This window comes from Elephantulus edwardii, unplaced genomic scaffold (assembly GCF_000299155.1).
Source record: "Elephantulus edwardii isolate Elephantulus edwardi_28Jun2011 unplaced genomic scaffold, EleEdw1.0 scaffold00289, whole genome shotgun sequence".
NCBI classification, from domain to species: Eukaryota; Metazoa; Chordata; class Mammalia; order Macroscelidea; family Macroscelididae; genus Elephantulus; species Elephantulus edwardii.
Window position 1 is genome coordinate 1,015,262 of NW_006400039.1, and position 16,252 is coordinate 1,031,513.

The 16,252-nt window shown below is 60.3% G+C and overlaps 1 protein-coding gene across 1 annotated transcript; it reads left to right on the forward strand.

Annotated features, from left to right (window-relative positions):
- The first annotated feature begins 401 nt into the window (after positions 1 to 401).
- SNAPC4 (small nuclear RNA activating complex, polypeptide 4, 190kDa) lies at positions 402 to 16,079 on the forward strand. The gene is made up of 22 exons (XM_006900634.1): positions 402 to 528; positions 948 to 994; positions 1,740 to 1,907; positions 2,000 to 2,125; positions 2,449 to 2,527; positions 2,698 to 2,779; positions 4,097 to 4,201; positions 4,476 to 4,548; positions 4,922 to 5,086; positions 5,843 to 5,990; positions 6,378 to 6,484; positions 6,629 to 6,723; positions 9,391 to 9,485; positions 10,613 to 10,692; positions 10,856 to 11,242; positions 11,766 to 11,831; positions 12,199 to 12,448; positions 12,692 to 12,762; positions 13,116 to 13,199; positions 13,253 to 13,391; positions 13,887 to 15,337; positions 15,972 to 16,079. The coding sequence occupies exons 1-22, from the start codon at positions 402 to 404 to the stop codon at positions 16,077 to 16,079; spliced, it is 4,053 nt and encodes a 1,350-aa protein (XP_006900696.1).
- The last annotated feature ends 173 nt before the right edge of the window (positions 16,080 to 16,252 follow it).

Below are 16,252 nucleotides of genomic sequence, written 5' to 3' on the forward strand. Positions count from 1 at the left end.
TATCTGACGTTCCTTCTTGCTGTGCTCTTGAGGGGCTGAGGGCAGACAGGGCCCTGCCCTTGGCACTTGCTGCCCGGTGCTGCTATCTGCTGCCAGGCAGTCTGCCCAGCGAACATCACATCCAGCCCTGTGTTCAGCTCTGGGCCTCAGGACAGCAGCTCACGCTTCACGAGGTCCTAGAAACCTGGCTGTCACATCCACCTTGTGACACTGCTCGCCGTGCTGGTCATGGGTCCTAGAACAGCAGCCAGGCCATTGGGTGTGGGCTGCAGAGCTGGGAGCTGATGTGGGGCGTAGGGGCAGTTGATGCACCCCAGGGCCGGCCAGGCCCACTGTCCTCTCCGGAGCCCACGAGAGTCGTGTGTTCTTCCATCACAGACCCCCGAGGAGACAGGAGGGCCATGGACGCCGACGTGGAGAGGGAGAGGATTGCACAGGAAATCCGGGAGCTGGAGAGGATCCTGGACCCTGGCTCCTCCGGCGGCGTGGGGCTCTCAGAGTCGAGTCTGGGCTCGGATTCTGGTGCTGGTGAGCTCCCCGTGGCCTGACCCCCACCCACCTCAGTACGCCTGCTAGGCCTCCCTGTAAAATAGATTGGCCACGTGTTAGAGTCACGTCGGCCCGCACTGTTCCCTCTTCATGAGCAGCTCCACCTGCTGCCTACCTGCCTGAGCCCTCTGCTGGCCATGTGCTGAGGGCCGTCCTGGGAGAAGGCCTGTGGTGCGGTCCTCCTCAGAGTAGGAGGGACCCTGGGGCGCGTGCTCGGAGCACCCGTAGTACTCCACTCCAAGGCCCCTTCCCTGGGCTTCTGGCGGCCATCCAGGCTAACCCCATGGCCCTTCCACTGGAGCCCCACCTGCCTGGCCTGCCCTGACGGGGAGAGTGGTTGTGTGCTGAGCTGTGATGTCATCTAACCATCTCCCTGCTCTGTGCTTGTGCTTCCACAGATTCACTGTGCAGTGAGGACCTCGACTCCCCTGGGCCCCTGACCTTGGTAACTATGACCTACCTGCCAGGTCCAGCATGCCACAGTTTCCAGGAGGGTCTGTGCCGCCGTATGTAGACTTCATAGCCACCGTGCAAACATGCCCAAGAGTTTGACTTGACGACTGAAACGTGCTCAAGAAAAGACCGCACTGTAAAGTGATGTCGGCATCAGGTGGCCCCTGGAGAGAGGCTCCTCAGGTTCTGTGCTTGTCCCCGTTTATGGTAGCGACACTCACATGTCCCTCCCAGACATCCTGAGGTCCAGGCCTGAGTCCCAGGGCAAGCATCGGGCTGCATCAGGACCGGATCTTGGCGCCCGACCGTCCAGTGGAGCCTGTGATCCAGCTCCCGGTCCTGCTTGCTGCCCTGACCCGTTATGGTTTGATTTGATTTCTGTCTGAATTGGTAGAACTCGTACGTTGTTTTTCCTACTTTCTGTGAAATCAGTTAGGGGCGAAAAGTTTAACATGCTCAGCTGTTAACAAAAGGTAGGAGGTATAAGTCCATCCAGAGCGCCTCAGAGGAGAAACCAAGCAATCCAGCTCTGGAAAGGACTCTTAAAGCCCCTCAGAGCTCAGCCTTGCACTGCCGTCTGCCTCGGAACCCAGGTCCTGGGGGTGCATCCCATTTCCCCACATGCACAGTCTGGCTTAGACCCCCTCAGAGCTCGGCCCTGCACTGCCCTGTGCCGCAGAGTCCAGGGCCTGGGGGCACATCCATTTCCTCGTGTGTACGATCCGACTTGTTCCCAGGAAGAAGAAAGGTCAGGTGAGGCCAGCAACGAGGAGGAAGACCGGAAGGACAGGAACCTCCCCGAGGACCCTGAGACCTGTCTGCAACTGAACATGGTCTACCAGGAAGTTGTGCAAGAGAAGCTTGCAGAGCTGAACCTTCTGCTGGCCCAGAACCGTGCACAGCAGGTGAGCAGGCCGTGGTGCTGACGCAGGGGGCTGCCAGCGTGCGGGGCGCCCTCACCCGTATCTGTGGCAGGAGCTCACCCCACCTGTTGCAGGAGGAGCTCACTTGCGGTCTGGCTGGCTCCAAAGGCCCAAAGGAGAAGAGCAGAAAGAGCCTCCCACCTCACATGTACATCGGGCATTTTATGAAGCCCTACTTCAAGGACAAGGTCACTGGTGTGGTAAGTGGGAGGCCAGCATAGCTGCGGGAGCGCCTGAGTCCCCTCTCTGCTGAGAAAACCTTTCAGGATGCTGCTCTCCGGCCTCCTGATGCCACATCCCTCCTCCTCCCCCAAGCCCCCTAGCCCAGGAGGTCGCAGCTTCACTCCCCAGAGCACTTGCAGAGATCATGCCCTCGGGTTGATCCTTTTGGTCCTGTCCACCCACATTATAGTGTCCCAGTGTCCCGCAAAGCTCCCATGCCAGCACATGATACAGTCCCATCTTGGGCTTGGGGAGAGGGTGGGCTCTATACCACAGTGGTGACACACTGGTCTCTTGACAGGGACCCCCAGCCAACGAGGACATGCGGGAAAAGGCAGCCCAGGGCGTCAAGTCCTTCGAGGAGCTCCTGGTGACCAAGTGTAAGTGCTTATCTGATGTCCCAGGGCCCTGCAGTATCTGAGGCTGGGCAGAGGAGCCATCCAGGTGTTGCCACCTCTTTGTGTGGGGTCTGAGCCCAGGGTTGTGGCATGGGCTCTGAGCATGCATCTTGCAGGCACCTCCCTCACTCCGCACCGTCTCATCCCCTCAGGGAAGAGCTGGGAGAAGACCCTGCTCAGGAAATCCGTGATGAGTGACCGTCTGCAGCGTCTGCTTCAGCCAAAACTGCTTAAGTGAGTCTGGACGTGGCCCGCCATCCACACTGCCTCCCTGCTGGCCCAGACTTGGGAATGCGGGTGCCAGCGGTCGTCCCTTCCAAGGAGATGGCCGCTGGTGTGCACGCCTGCTCGGCTCAGAGCGGCTGCTCTTAGTCCCGTGCCCCAGGCGGTGGTTCTGGCCCTGCTTTCTCCTGTGGTCGGAGTTGGCCCCTCCTCGTGTGTCGGCGTATCCGCTGGACACACTGATGCAGTGGGACACGTTTGTTGGGTGCTGGAGAGTATGTGGGGGCGCTGGGTCATGTTTGATGGCACGTTGTCTCGTGGATGCTGATACACTGTGTTGAGCCTGTTAGTCGACTTTCTTGTTCAGCGCATTGTGTTGACACATCCCGTTTAGCTGCATGATGCGTGTCGGTGCGTCGTGTTGGTTTACATGTCGCGTCTCTTGGTGGGTACTCTGTGTCACGGGTGCCAGTGTTTTATACACCCGTCTGTTGGTGGGTGAGCTGTGTCCTGTGCACCTGGTGGTGTGTGTTCCAGGTCTGTCCAAGCACCGTGTTGTCTGTTGGGGTCGGCACACCGTATGTCGTTTGTTGGTGCTCTGTAGTGTGTGTTAGGGCGTGCTGTCTGTCGGCACACCGTGGTGTCTGTTGAAGGAACGTACTGCAGCAGGTCAGTAGGCTGAGGCTTGCTAGCTGGTTCAGTGCACCGTTTTGCCATCTAATTAGGGACCTGGGCAACGAGAGGGACAATGATGTGACTGAGACACTCGCAGGTCTAGGTGACTGTCTTCACCATGGCAATGTGTTCCCGTGCCCTGTCCAGGTCTCCCCTCGTGGCCGTGAGCTGGAGGTGGAGAGTCATTAGATTGGTTCCTGGTCTGGAAGGATAGACAGCTAGTCAGATGACGTCCTGGTTTGCCTCCCTCCACCAGCTTGTTCTACAGCTTGGGGACATGACAGGAGGAGTAGACAACATAGGTCAAGGCCATTCCATGGCCTGGGACGTGTGTGTTGACTGTATCAGGTGACCATGGACATCAGAGGTAGCTAATGGCCGGCCCCTGATAACATAGACTGCTGAGTGGGAGAGGCTGCAGTGGGTGAGTCGCGCAGGCAGAGTGGAAGTGAGTCCTGGCTGCATTGAGTCACATGTCACCGCCCCAGCTGCGTGCTTCCAGTTCTGCTCCTGCCCAGGCCTGCAGAGACTTAGTGCCGGATGTGCTGGACACGTGGCTGTCAGATCCCAAACCCCTGCCCACCACTGCCGAGGAAAGCACCAGTGCGGGTGGGCCGTGGCCCTGAGTGACCCTTTCTGCTCCTCTGGCCTCAGGCAGGAGTACTTACAGCAGAAGCAGAGCCGCGTCACCAGCAAAATGGAGAAGAAGGTCCTAGAGAAACAGGTCCGAGACACAGAGAAGGAGATTGAGGACATCCAGTGAGTCTCCCAGGGGACCCTAGTGTCGGGGGAACTAGGTGTCCTATGAGATGAAACCCTGGTTTGGAGGACTGAGGTGTGACATGGGGCTGGGGGAACCAGGAGGCTACAAGTCCGGTGAGATGGGGCCATAGTGGGACAAGATTCCAGGGACATGCGATCTGTTAGGACATCCAGGCAGCCCTGTGGAGGAACATGCGTGGAACTGGGACCCTGTGGCGTCCTGGGGGGATGGGAGTGGTCAGGAAAGATGATCATTCCTCGATTCCTCCAGCCAGCTCCCGGAAGAGGTTCTTTTGGGCAACCGACTGGACAGCCACGACTGGGAGAAAATTTCCAACGTGAACGTGAGTGCAGGGGAAAGCCACCCAACACGCCCGTGCTGTTTTCCAGGGTTGGGGCTAAACAAGGGAGGTTGCCTTCAGTGGCAGCATTGAGGTGCCAGCTCCTGTTTGCTGTCGCTCCTGTCGCTGACGTGCCCCTTGGCCAGACCTCAGCTCTGGCCTGTACCTACCCAAGCAGCCATAGCCTAGGATTCCTGGGAAACAAGGAGTCTTCTAGATGCAGCTGTAGGGCTCCGAGCTCTGCCTCCCCAGCCGTACAGAGCCAGCCTCCTGGCCAGAGACCCCGCTTTCTTCTCACTGGACACGGGGCTTTGGGGGGCACACACATGTGGACAGATGTTTGGCTCCCAGAGAACTTGTGTCCTGTGTGGTACAGTTTGAAGGCGGCCGCAGTGCAGAGGAGATCCGAAAGTTCTGGCAGAATTGCGAGCACCCGAGCATCAACAAGCAGGAGTGGAGCCGAGAGGAAGTGGAGCAGCTGAAGATAGTGTCAGCCCAGCATGGCCACCTGGGGTGGCAGAAGATCGCCGACGAGCTGGGGGTGAGGTGCCCGGCAGTCCTGTTGTCCTCCCCGCCCGCACGGCTACTTTGAGCTGGGTGGCACTTGAAGGTTTTAAGCCCTGGCCTTCGGAATCCTTGAGCCACTAGCAACCTGCCGCTTGAGCTTCCTCTGCGTTGTAGTGGGTCCACTGCAGTTTGTCCCTCCTGGTCTCTCTCCTTGTCACCCTGGGCTCAGAGGAGTTCATACCTGGGGCTTCAGGGGCAACTTCGAGTTTCTCTCGGGCTCTCCCTCACTTCGCTGTGAGGACTGAGTCCCTCTCATTTCGTGGTGAGCCCACACCCAGTACGAGTCCGCCTCACTGACTCCTGAGGGGCGTCTACACTTGCAGTTCTGACTGCCTCTTTGAACCGGTTTGCTGAGGACTGTTTCCTCGTTACTTTAGGTTAAAGATGAGAGCACACGTTGGTTTTTCACTCAACAGTTGACACGTGTTTTGAGTTGTTAGTTGCAAAGCCCTGGTGCCGCTGCAGTCTTCCACGTCCTCCCTGGGTTCTTGTTTCCCTTTCCCTGTACGCCTCTGAGCTCGCTGTGGCTCAGTGCTGGCTGCCAAGCCACGTGGGCTTCTGCCCAGCTCTAGTGTAGACTCAGATGACCACCTCCGACTCCAAGATTGACAGAAAGGTGTGCTTTCTTCCTCATGTGCTGCAGGCAGAGGTGGTGGGGCTTGACTTGACTCTGCATGTGGTGACTCCCGTGTCCTGACATCTCTTCACTGCTCTCCCTGTGCCCTGCCAGACCCAGCGCAGCGCCTTCCAGTGCCTGCAGAAGTTCCAGCAGCACAACCAGGACCTGAAGCGGAAGGAGTGGACGGAGGAGGAGGACAGCATGCTCACGCAGCTGGTGCAGGAGATGCGCGTGGGCAGCCACATCCCCTACCGCAGAAGTGTGTCTTCCCCTGCCCGCCCCCATGTGCCCTGAGTGCATCCTCTCACCCCACCCCAGCCAGCACACCCTCGTGTCCCCCGCTCCCCGCTGTGAACCTTACCATGGACGTGTGTCCACACCCACCTCCCCATCCCTTACTGCGCAAGTGCAGCCCTCCACCGCACCACGTCCCCCTCCTCAAGGGTGTGTGTCCCTCACTCCCTCGTCCCTACCACACGAGTGGACGACCACCCCACCCTCATCCCCAGCTGCAGGAATGAGTGTCCTCCTACCCGTCGGGAAGAGGGAGGAAGGATGGGGGGGCTCTGTCTCAGTGGCGAGAGCAGGCTAGCGGCCTGGCATAGGTGCAGGGGGACAGCTCTTTAGGCTCATCCTGTGCCCACAGTTGTCTACTACATGGAAGGGCGGGACTCCATGCAGCTCATCTACCGCTGGACCAAGAGCCTGGACCCCCGCCTTAGGAAGGGCTGCTGGGCCCCCGAGGAGGACGCTGTGAGTGCTGCCTTGCTCCCCTGGGTCCCAGGAGCACCGCGTGGAGGCCTTGGGAACCACAGCCTGCCCTCTGGAGTGGACGCTCTCCCTGTGGGCATCCATGGCTGTGCTCACAGCAAGCTTTCTGCACATCCTCTGTTCTAGAAGCTGCTTCAGGCTGTCGCCAAACATGGGGCCCACGACTGGTTTAAGATCCGGGAGGAGGTGCCAGGCCGCAGTGATGCCCAGTGCCGGGACCGGTGAGTGGGTGCGCCCCGCGGGAGCTGCCACTGGCTCAGACCAGCCTGGACAGTGGCCTCTGCTGATTTCCTGTCCTTAGGAAGTGATGTGGCCGTGGGACTCCGTCCTGGATGACTCCGTGTGAGGAAAGAGGGCTGTTTCCAAGGCAGTCTTTCTCCTCGGTGTCCTCGAGCCCGTCGCCTCAGGGCCTCTCCGGAGCTGCTCGGCCGGGTCCTGGGCCAGCTGCTCCCATTCTCTTTCCTCTGTTCACAGTCTTAGAAAGAGATTCTTGGAGCTAAAATTCTTCTAATGTTCAATTCAGCCAATTCGTGTATTCGCTGAGCTGTGCGTCCCCCTGACATAAACTGTCTGGCTAGGGGCTGGCACTCCCCTCCACCTTGGCCCTGCCCCTTGCCTCGCCTCCGGCCCCGGACAGCCCCGACGACCACTCACTTGCTCTGTCCCTGGGTTTACTGGTTCTGGACATTTCCCAGACGTGCAGTCAGTCAGTGTCCTTTTCTAATTGTGTTTTTGTTGCTGTAGGTCTTATTTTCAGGTATCTGTCATGCCCTGGTTCTTTCTAGAGTTAAATAGCTTGAATCTGTTGTACACAGGGCGCTGTGAGCAGACCTGACTCCATAGTAGCTGTAGCAGCACTCCATGGTGTGGATGGACCGCACTTGTGTGTCCACCTGGTGTTCTCTTGGACAGATAAAGCACATACATGTGTCCGTTCATGAGCGTTTGTACTGTTTCTCCTGTTTGGCCGGTGGCTGTAAGTTAACTGCTGTGACCTTCGTGTAGAGATCGTGTAGACCTAAGTTTACCTTGCTGACACACTAGGGAAGGACTGACGGCAACAGTTTACGCCCCTGAGGGTCCACGGTGTCTGCCTGTCCCCACGGCCCCCCCGGCACTGACTAACCCTGAGTGCCCGCGGGCTGCGTGGAGCCTCGTGGTTTGGATGACCCTTGGCGTCAGCACGGCTTCGATCCTTGCCAGCCCTCTGTTCATCTTGAGCTCGGACTGTTTCGACACTTTGCCTTTCTTTTGCATTACCTTCCTTTTGGACCCCATGTCTGGCTGTCAGTCACTTGTCAGAGACGTGATCTGCACGTGTCCCCTGTGATTGTCACTCTCTTGACAGTGTATTTTGAAGCCGGAAAGTTTTGCATGGGCGCAAAGTCTAGGTTGTGTGCTCATGTCTACAGGCTTTGACTGACTGACCCACTGCCATCTGGTTGATTGTGGCTCCTGGTGGCCCTACAGGACCGGCTAGAACTGCCCATAACGTCTCTGTGGCTGGAATCTTTACGGAAGCAGCCCGCACCTTCTTTCTGTGGAGCAGTGGGTGGATTTGAACCGCTGTCACTTTTGGCCAGTAGTCACATGCATTTACTGCTTTGCCAACCAGGAACCTCCGGCTGTCTCGGCTCACCAGCTCTGCTCTGTGCTTTCCCCTGAGTTTCCAGCTTGGAGTCTTTGTGCCCCTTTGCTCCGCTCTGTGACTGTGGTGGGAGGTAGGAGCCAGGTTGGAGGTGACACTTGTCTCACCACCTTCTGTTGTGAGACACGTCTGTGCTGAGCTGTCTCGTTGCCCGTGCTGACCAGTGGTGTGAGGATTTAGTTCTGGACTCTGGCCTGTCCTGTTGATCTCTGCGTGACCTCCTACCAGACGCCCTGTCTCTCCCACATTGCCCGCTGGGAAATGTGTCGTTCAGCACTGATCTTTCGCTCCAGGGTCACTACTCCCACACGACTCTGCCTTCTTGACAGCATGCGTGCTCGGCCTCAGGCTTGTTCGTCAGGTCTGGCACAGAGACCTGGAGTCTTCATCCCGGAGGAGCTGAGCCTCCCGGCTCTTGCACGGCTCCCAGCCAGGCTGGGCCAAGCACAGGGTCCTTTCTCCCTCCTTGGTTTCACAACTGGTCAAGGCACTCAAACACCTGGTGTCCACTGAGATGTGGAGGACTCGTGATGTCTGTGCGTGAGGGCTGTGTCCCCAGTCAAGGCTGTGAACCTAGGCTGGGTCCTGGGGAAGTCCTCGTGGACTTGGGATCCTGCCAGGGGATCTGAAAGGATTCCCTGTGTCCTCAGGGCGTAGAGCAGCCCCTCAACACCACGCTGAGGTTGGTGCTCAACATCTGGCTTCGAGGCCGTCCCTGGGGTCAGTGCCCAGCATGGGGACGGGGTGGGGGGACCCCCCTCAGCGCTTCTCGCCCCACAGAGAGGGGGCAGTGAAGGACACAGCGTCACATGGGACATGTCCAGAGTGGGGGCAGGGAGGGCTCCATCAGCGTCACATGGGGATCACCTCTGCCCTCCATGCAGCTCTCCTTCCTGGGTGCTCCTGGTTTTGTGGGAGTGGGGGCGTCATCCTCAGCCCTCGTGTACAGGATGTGTCTGCATCTTAGTTCGCTGGCTGAGTCGGAACAGTAATAGTGGAGGATCGGAGGAAGTGCCTGTCTGCCCACTGTGGTCCCCCACGCCATCCCTATACTGTCCCTTCTGGAAGGTGACACCAAGGTTGCCCACTGCTGTGCTGTGACCTGAACTTGGGGCCAATGCCCCTTCCTTTTGGACCTTAGCCGCTGAAGGACTGGAGCTGTGACTGCCCTGTGCTGCTCTGTCCCCGGGGGAGTGCGGGCAGCGGTGTCACTCACCTACCCCGTCTCCATCACTCACAGATACCTGAGAAGGTTGCACTTCAGCCTCAAGAAGGGACGATGGAACCCGAAGGAAGAGGAAAAGCTGATCGAACTGATAGAGAAGTACGGGGCTGGTGAGTTGTGTGGGGCATGTGCTCTGGCCCCCGTGCAGGACTGCAGGACCCCCTGAAGGCTTGTGGCCTTGCCCGCATGCTGACCTCACGGGCCCAGGCCATCCCTGAGGTCATCATCAGTGCAGACAGTGTAGTTCAACCAGGTCTCTAAGGAAATGGCAGGTATTAGGAAACGCAGATGCCAGCCAGCTGCCCAGGGAGTGGGGAGGTGCACTGCCCTCATGCATCTGCCAGTTCTGTGGACATTTCTTTACCAGGAAAGTGAGGCTTTTTAGAAACTTTGTGAGTAGTGAACTCTGTTCTTCCTCCAGTGTTTCCAACTGAGTACACAGGTGTTCTCTGTGCCTCACGTGTCTGTCGTCCATGATCACGTGTCTGCCCCTGTGATCACATACCCCTCACGTGTGGTGGTGGGCGTCAGGTGGAGCTCTGTCTCTGCCCCAGGGCCGTGCTGAGCCTGTCACTCTGCTGTGTAGACGCCCCCCCAGGGCCGTGCTGAGCCTGTCACACTGCTGTGTAGACGCCCCCCCAGGGCCGTGCTGAGCTTGGTATTCTTTTGTGTAGACACACTGCCTGAGAGCTGCTCCGAGCTAGCTCTTCTATTCTCTAGACACTGTCTCAGGGGTCGCACTGAGCTGGCCCCTCTGTAGCTGAGGCTTGGCCCCTGTCTGTGGTGTGTCCTCACTGGCTGAACGGGCAGAGCAATGCCGCGAGCCTGCAGGGGGCATTCCAGTCCATGCCGGACACTGTCCTTTGGAAACATTGGTCACCATGTAGTCAAGCTCTGGCACTGTCGCAAAGTGCGCTGGCCTGAGAAGCACACGACAGGTCCAGGGGCTGTGGAATGAGCATCCTGCTGGAGGGTGGTGTCCCTCTGGGCGTGTGTTGCCTGCAAAGTCTGTGAAGGTCAGCTCTTTGGGAATCGCATCCCACACACAGGTGGTGGGTTCAGTGTACCCTCCCCTTGTTAACACCTGCTTCTCGGGACATTTAGGCCTGGGGGCTTGTGTGAGGAAGGGAGGGTCTGAAGAGTGCAGTGCAGTCACCTGAGGAGATCCCGTGTCCTCTTCCTGCTGTGGGGACTCCCTCTCGTCCTGACGGGGACTCACTCGCTCATGCTTTTGTAGGTCATTGGGCAAAAATCGCCGCAGAGCTGCCCCACCGGACAGGCTCCCAGTGTCTGAGCAAATGGAAGATCATGGTGAGGGTGAGTGCAGGGGTCCCAGCCCCTCAGGGGGTGAGGGGGGGAGGCATGCATGGACTCTGACCACAGCAGCTCTTCAGGGGCTGAGCCAGGTGGATGACCCCCGACCCATGTGGAGGGGCCGGGCCTTCCCCTCCCAGTGGTCTCAGGGACCCTCTCTCCACAGAAGCAGCAGCGTCGCCAGCAGAGGCGGCGAAGGCCCCGGCGCTGTGTGCAGTGGAGCTCCAGCAGTGAGGACAGCGGGGACAGTCGGGATGGGGACAGCAGCAGCAGCGAGGATGCAGAGACAGAGTCGGAGGACAGCCTGCCGGTCAGGCGGGGAGGCAGAGCCCTGCCGTCGACCCTGTATGTGGTGCCGCACATGGACCTGTGGGTTCCTGCCAGGCACAGTGCCCCAGAACAACGGAAAGGGGGCACATGGGGTTGGCCGGGTCAGCAGAAGGCTGAGGCTGCCACAGCCCCGGGCCCCAGAGCAGCCACAAGTCGGGCTTCAGGGGAGCACAGCCGTGTCCAGAGCCCACGTTCAGCCGACAGCCAGAAGCTGGGGGAAAAGGTATGTGCTATTTCCAGGTCCACACAGGCCACCAGCCTGGGCCAACCAGTGCACTTTGGGGCCCAGACCTGCACCTCTGAGCCCCTAATGCCAGTGTCCAAGGAGGGTACCAGTCTGAGGCCTCCACCGCAGCTGACCTGCTTGACAAGCCTCGGGACCAGGTCACGTGGTCAGACCAAGTGTAAGGTCTCTGTCCACCGGGTGGGCCTCCAGCTTTAGAATTGGCTTCCGCAGGCATGGTCGGGGCTGTGCTGATGTCCAAGAGGACGGGCGCCATCAAGCGTCTGGGAGCTGGAGCTTCTCCTCCTCCTCCTCCTCCTCCCAGCCCTGCGCTCGGGCATCTCAGCTGCTCTGTGCCGTCGGCCTGAGGGGCTGGCCTCATCAAGCAGCGTCCTGGGTCAGGGTGGTCCACCTGGCACCTCTCCCACAGTGAAGCTGGCTTTAGGCAGCGTTTCCCACACTTGAGCTTGCCTGCCGCTGGCCCAGCTGCCCACACCTGACCAGTCATTCGTACTTTCCTCAGGAGGTGCCCCTGGAGGCTGTGCTGCAGGTGCTCCAGGCCAACACAGCTGCCCAGGGCCAGGGGCTGGTGAGTGCCCGGCCCGCCCACACCCTCCCCCTCTCTGTCACGCGCCCCTGAGCACGTGTGAACACTCACTAGGTTGTTAGCACACCGTGTGCGTGCATCCACGTAATTCCACACAGGAACACTCGTGCACATGTGCATATGAGAGCGTGGATGAAAACACGCAGACATACTTACAAACACATGAACATTCACTTGAACATGTGGACGCGTGTGCATACGTGTGAACCGTGTATGTTGCCGTCACCTGCCCCCAGCACCCTCCACCTGCTCCCCCGTCCCTCTCCCCCACCTGTGCTGCTCTTCGCTCCCATCCATCTGTACCCAACATTTCCTCCCTTATCTTCATCATGGTGCCTTCCTCCTGCAGAAAAAAGAAAGGCCACCTGCCCAGCCCATCCTGGCACCAGGGCCCAGCACAGAGGCAATCCCTGGGCCCCATGGCCAGCTCCCGCGGCCCGTCTCAGTCCTAGATGGGCAGCGTCACCAGAGACAGAGACACACCCTGCAGAGGAGGCTTCTCCTCCGCCGGCTCCTGATGGCCGTGGGCCCATGGGTGGGCGACATCACCCTGTCCTGCACGCAAGCATCCCGGAGGCCTGTGGCAGTGCAGACAAGAGGTACCTGTGGGACCCAGTCCTACCTCCAGCAAATGTTGTGCCTGGAAGGGACCCCATGTGTGGTGGTAGGGGTGGTTCTGAGGAGCTGGCCAAGCCCTTCTTCCATCAGTTCTTGGAAGGCCACCCCAAGACCAGTGTCTCTATGCTGCCAGGCTGAGGTTCCCCAGGGTGGTAGGAAAGGCCCACCAGCTGGAGAGGCATTCTGTGGGAGTCGTGTCCCTGACCTCTGTCCCCTGTCCCCAGCTGATGTCATCAGGAGGCAGCTGCAGGGCGCCCACCTCTCAAGCACACCAGTGTTTACCCTGCTGGTCCAGGTGAGACGGGCGGGGAGAGGGGGCTGGACGGGGTGCTAGGAGGCTCCCCTGCTGTGTGTGGCTGACAGTGGGCATATGCAGCACTCACCCTCACAAGTACTGTCGTCTCGTTTGGGCCACTGAGAACCGAGCCCCCAGCCCGAGGCTAGGACTCAGCCCAGTAGTGAATAGTAAGGTGCCAAAGTCTGAGGGACACAGGGCTAGGGTCACACCTTGGTGCTCCCCGTAACCGCAGGAAGGCTCCTGTCCACATGAGGTGAGGCGTGTGGCCTTAGGTCTGGGCTGCCGATGGACTGGCCCAGAGGTTCCAAGGCTCGCACATGGGCATACCCTGTGTATCCTGCCCACCCCAGCTTTTCCAGATCGATGCTGACGGCTGCATGGAGGTCATCCGGGAGAGGAAGGCCCAGCCACCAGCCGAGCCGCCCCATCTGCAGGTAGGCCGAGACAGCCCGTCCACGCCCCTGCGTGAGGGTGGTCTGACTTGCAGGTGCGGTCTCCTGGAGACCATGCTGCTCTTGTGGGCGGATCTCACCTGGTGGCCCCCTCGGCGCAGCCCTCCTCGGTGCAGCTGTCACTGTCCAGGTCCTCCAAGAGAGCTCTGCTGGGCCAGCAGCTCATACGGGGCAGTGAGCCAGGACTCTGGTCTGAGGCCCTTGTCCATCCCTGTGCTGCCCTGTGCTTACGTCTCAGCCCTCATGCGGGCACTATGCGGACGTGAAGGGAGAGGCTGAGAGGTGGCCAAGCCACAGCTCTGCTCAGGTGTCCCCCTGCATATGAGGGTGAGCAGGCCTCGGTGTGGTAGACACTAATGTCCAACTTTGCCCTTCTTTTCAGGTACCCCTGAGTGCCCAGCACTGCCCAGGTACAACCCTGCTTGCCTGTGTCCACCCTGTGGTCTGATGGGGCAGCCAGTGGGGACATGATTCTGGAGAGGTCAACTCCAGGAGACCACTCCCCAGGCTGCAGAGTTGTGGGTGGTGGTGGTGTGAGCCAGCTGAGGGTGGTCCTGTCTAGAATGAGGGTCAACAGATGTGCTGGGCCTCCTGGGGCTGGAAGGAGCTGGCCGTGACAGAGAAGGAATAAGGCTCCAGGCTCAGGTCTGCTGTGGCTCTTCCCTACAGGTGGTCCTTCCTCGGCTGCTCCAGGGCAGGAACCCGCAGGGCAGGCCACTGGCCCCACTGGCGGCAGGAGGCCAGGGCCCTGGCAGCCGGAGTCTGCGGGGCCACAAACCACCAGTGGCCCTCGGCCCAAACCCAAGACCGTGTCCGAGCTGCTGCGAGAGAAGAGGCTGCGGGAAGCCCGGGCCAAGAGGCCCATGCTGAGCCCCAGGGCCCTCCCGCTCCAGCTGCTGGTCTCACCTGACGTGCCCCTGCCCCATCTGCAGACGGCCCCCCAAGGATCCCCAGCTGCTGGGCTGACCATCTGCAGCCCTGCACTCCCAGGACCTAGAGGCCCTGTGGAGGCCAGCCCAGGCCCTGCTGGCCCCTTGCAGGGGGCACACGCCCTAGTCAAGGAAGAGGGACCTCAACCTCTTACCCTGGAGGCCACAGCCGGTCCCGCCACAGGGGCCAGCCGTCCAGCACCAGGCCCCAGCCAAGTATTTGTCCTCAGCCAGCCCAGTAACCCAGGGCAGTCCCCGGCCCCCAGCACATCGCAAAAGCAAGGTCTGCCCCATCTACCGCCCCTCCTTCCTGCCTCCCCCAGCCCTGCACAGCTGCCCGGCCTCAACCTGGTAGCGACCCCAGTGCCAGCCAGTACTGCCCTGCCTGTCACCTGGGTACTCACACCTCAGGGCCTGCTGCCCGTTCCCGTGTCAGCCATGGTGGCCGTGACTCCCGCCCCTCAGCATGTCCAGACCTCTGCCGCTGGGGTGCCTCCCACCCTCCACAGTCCTGCAGTGGCGAGAGGGGACTTGGTCTCCACACCAGGACAGCTTTCTTCCCCTGGAGCACCCCAAGGGGTTGGAGAGACTTCTGTGCCCCAGCTACCTCCCTGTGATGGCAGCGGTCCAGTGGGGACACGTGGGGACTCAGAGACAGCGGACCCTCTGTCCTCGGACAAGCCACCCTCACCCCAGCCGGGTCCCAAGAAAGGCCTCCTGGACATGAGCCTCCTGACTGCAGAGGCCACAGAGGCCACACAGACCTGGCTGAGGGGGCACCAGGGAGGGTGTGTGTCACCCCTGGGGAGCAGGCTGCCCTACCAGCCCCCGGTGCTCTGCACCCTGAGGGTGTTATCCAGCCTCCTGGTGCACAAACGAGCCCTCGAGAACAAGGCTGTCACCCTGGTGTCCAGCAGTGTGACGGGAAGCAGGGGGGGATCCCTGGCTGAAGCCCTGCAGGCTGCCCGGGAGCTGGTGCGGACACAGTTGGGGGACAGCCCAGCCTACCTGCTGCTCAAGGCCCGCTTCCTGGCCACCTTCTCCCTACCTGCTCTCCTGGCCACCCTGCCCCCCCATGGTGTCTCCACTACCCTGTCAGCTGCCACCCAGCTAGAGAGCGACAGTGACCCAGGGGAGCCCGAGTCCCCTGATGAGGGCCACATGGCCAGCAACCCTCCAGAGGGGCCACAGGTGAGGCAGTGGGCACAGGCAGGACCAGCCGCCATGCTCTTGTGTGCGTGCATGTGTGTGACTGAGTGCAGGGGGTGCGTGCAAGCACAGGTGGAAGTGGTGAGGATCACCCCGGAGGGCCGGCTCCTGGGTGAAGAGGAAGTGATTGGTTAGCGCTGCTCGTGCTGGACACGGAGCCCCGCCTTCTGGAGCTCCTCCCCACAGAAACCCCAATCCCAGCTGTCTGGGCCATCCATCCTGGGGGGTGGGGGGGACTCAGTGTTCCTGGATTCCTTGGGAGGCCATTTCTGGCCCAGATGTTTGGGGGCTGGGGCTTGCACCCCCCTTTGGGCTCAGTCCTGCCGGGGGTGTTAGATTGGACATGATGGCGAACAGCCTGCCTGGACTCTTGTCAGTTGACTTCAAATTTGGAGGGTAGATGCCCCGTGGTAGCCAGGTGTGTCAGTGTTGAGGACACGTCATCGGGGCTTGTTGGGGGGCTACTGAGAAGCCAGGGTCTGTGTGCAGGACCCTCTTGCCATGACCCCCTCCAAGGGCCAGTAGCACCAGCCATGCCTGGCCCCTCTGTGAATATGATGTTGGGGGGCTCTTGAGCTAAGCTAGCAAGTCACCCTCACACCAGCTTCTGTCTTAGGCAGCGCCAGGCCCCAGCCAGGCCTCCGTCCCCTGCTGCCCCGACACCCTGGGCGACCTCCGTGTGCTCAGGTCACGGCACAGCCGGAAGCGGAGACGGCTGTCCTGAGGGTGAGTAGGGAGGCCCTGCCCCAGAGGGGAGAGTATGTGTGCAGTGCGTCCCCAGTGCTGCTGGTGCTCACCCCACCAGGACCTCCACTCAGCGTGAGAGGGTCCTGCTCCTGTCTGTCCCTGAGGCCAGCTTCCTGTCCACCAGATCTCCGCCCACCAGTCATTGTTCAT

Coding starts and splice junctions, on each gene's coding strand:
- SNAPC4 (XM_006900634.1), top strand. CDS start 402: ATGGACGCCGACGTGGAGAGGGAGAGGATTGCACAGGAAATCCGGGAG. Junction 9,486..10,612: donor GATAGAGAAGTACGGGGCTG/GTGAGTTGTGTG, acceptor ATGCTTTTGTAG/GTCATTGGGCAAAAATCGCC. Junction 10,693..10,855: donor AATGGAAGATCATGGTGAGG/GTGAGTGCAGGG, acceptor CTCTCTCCACAG/AAGCAGCAGCGTCGCCAGCA.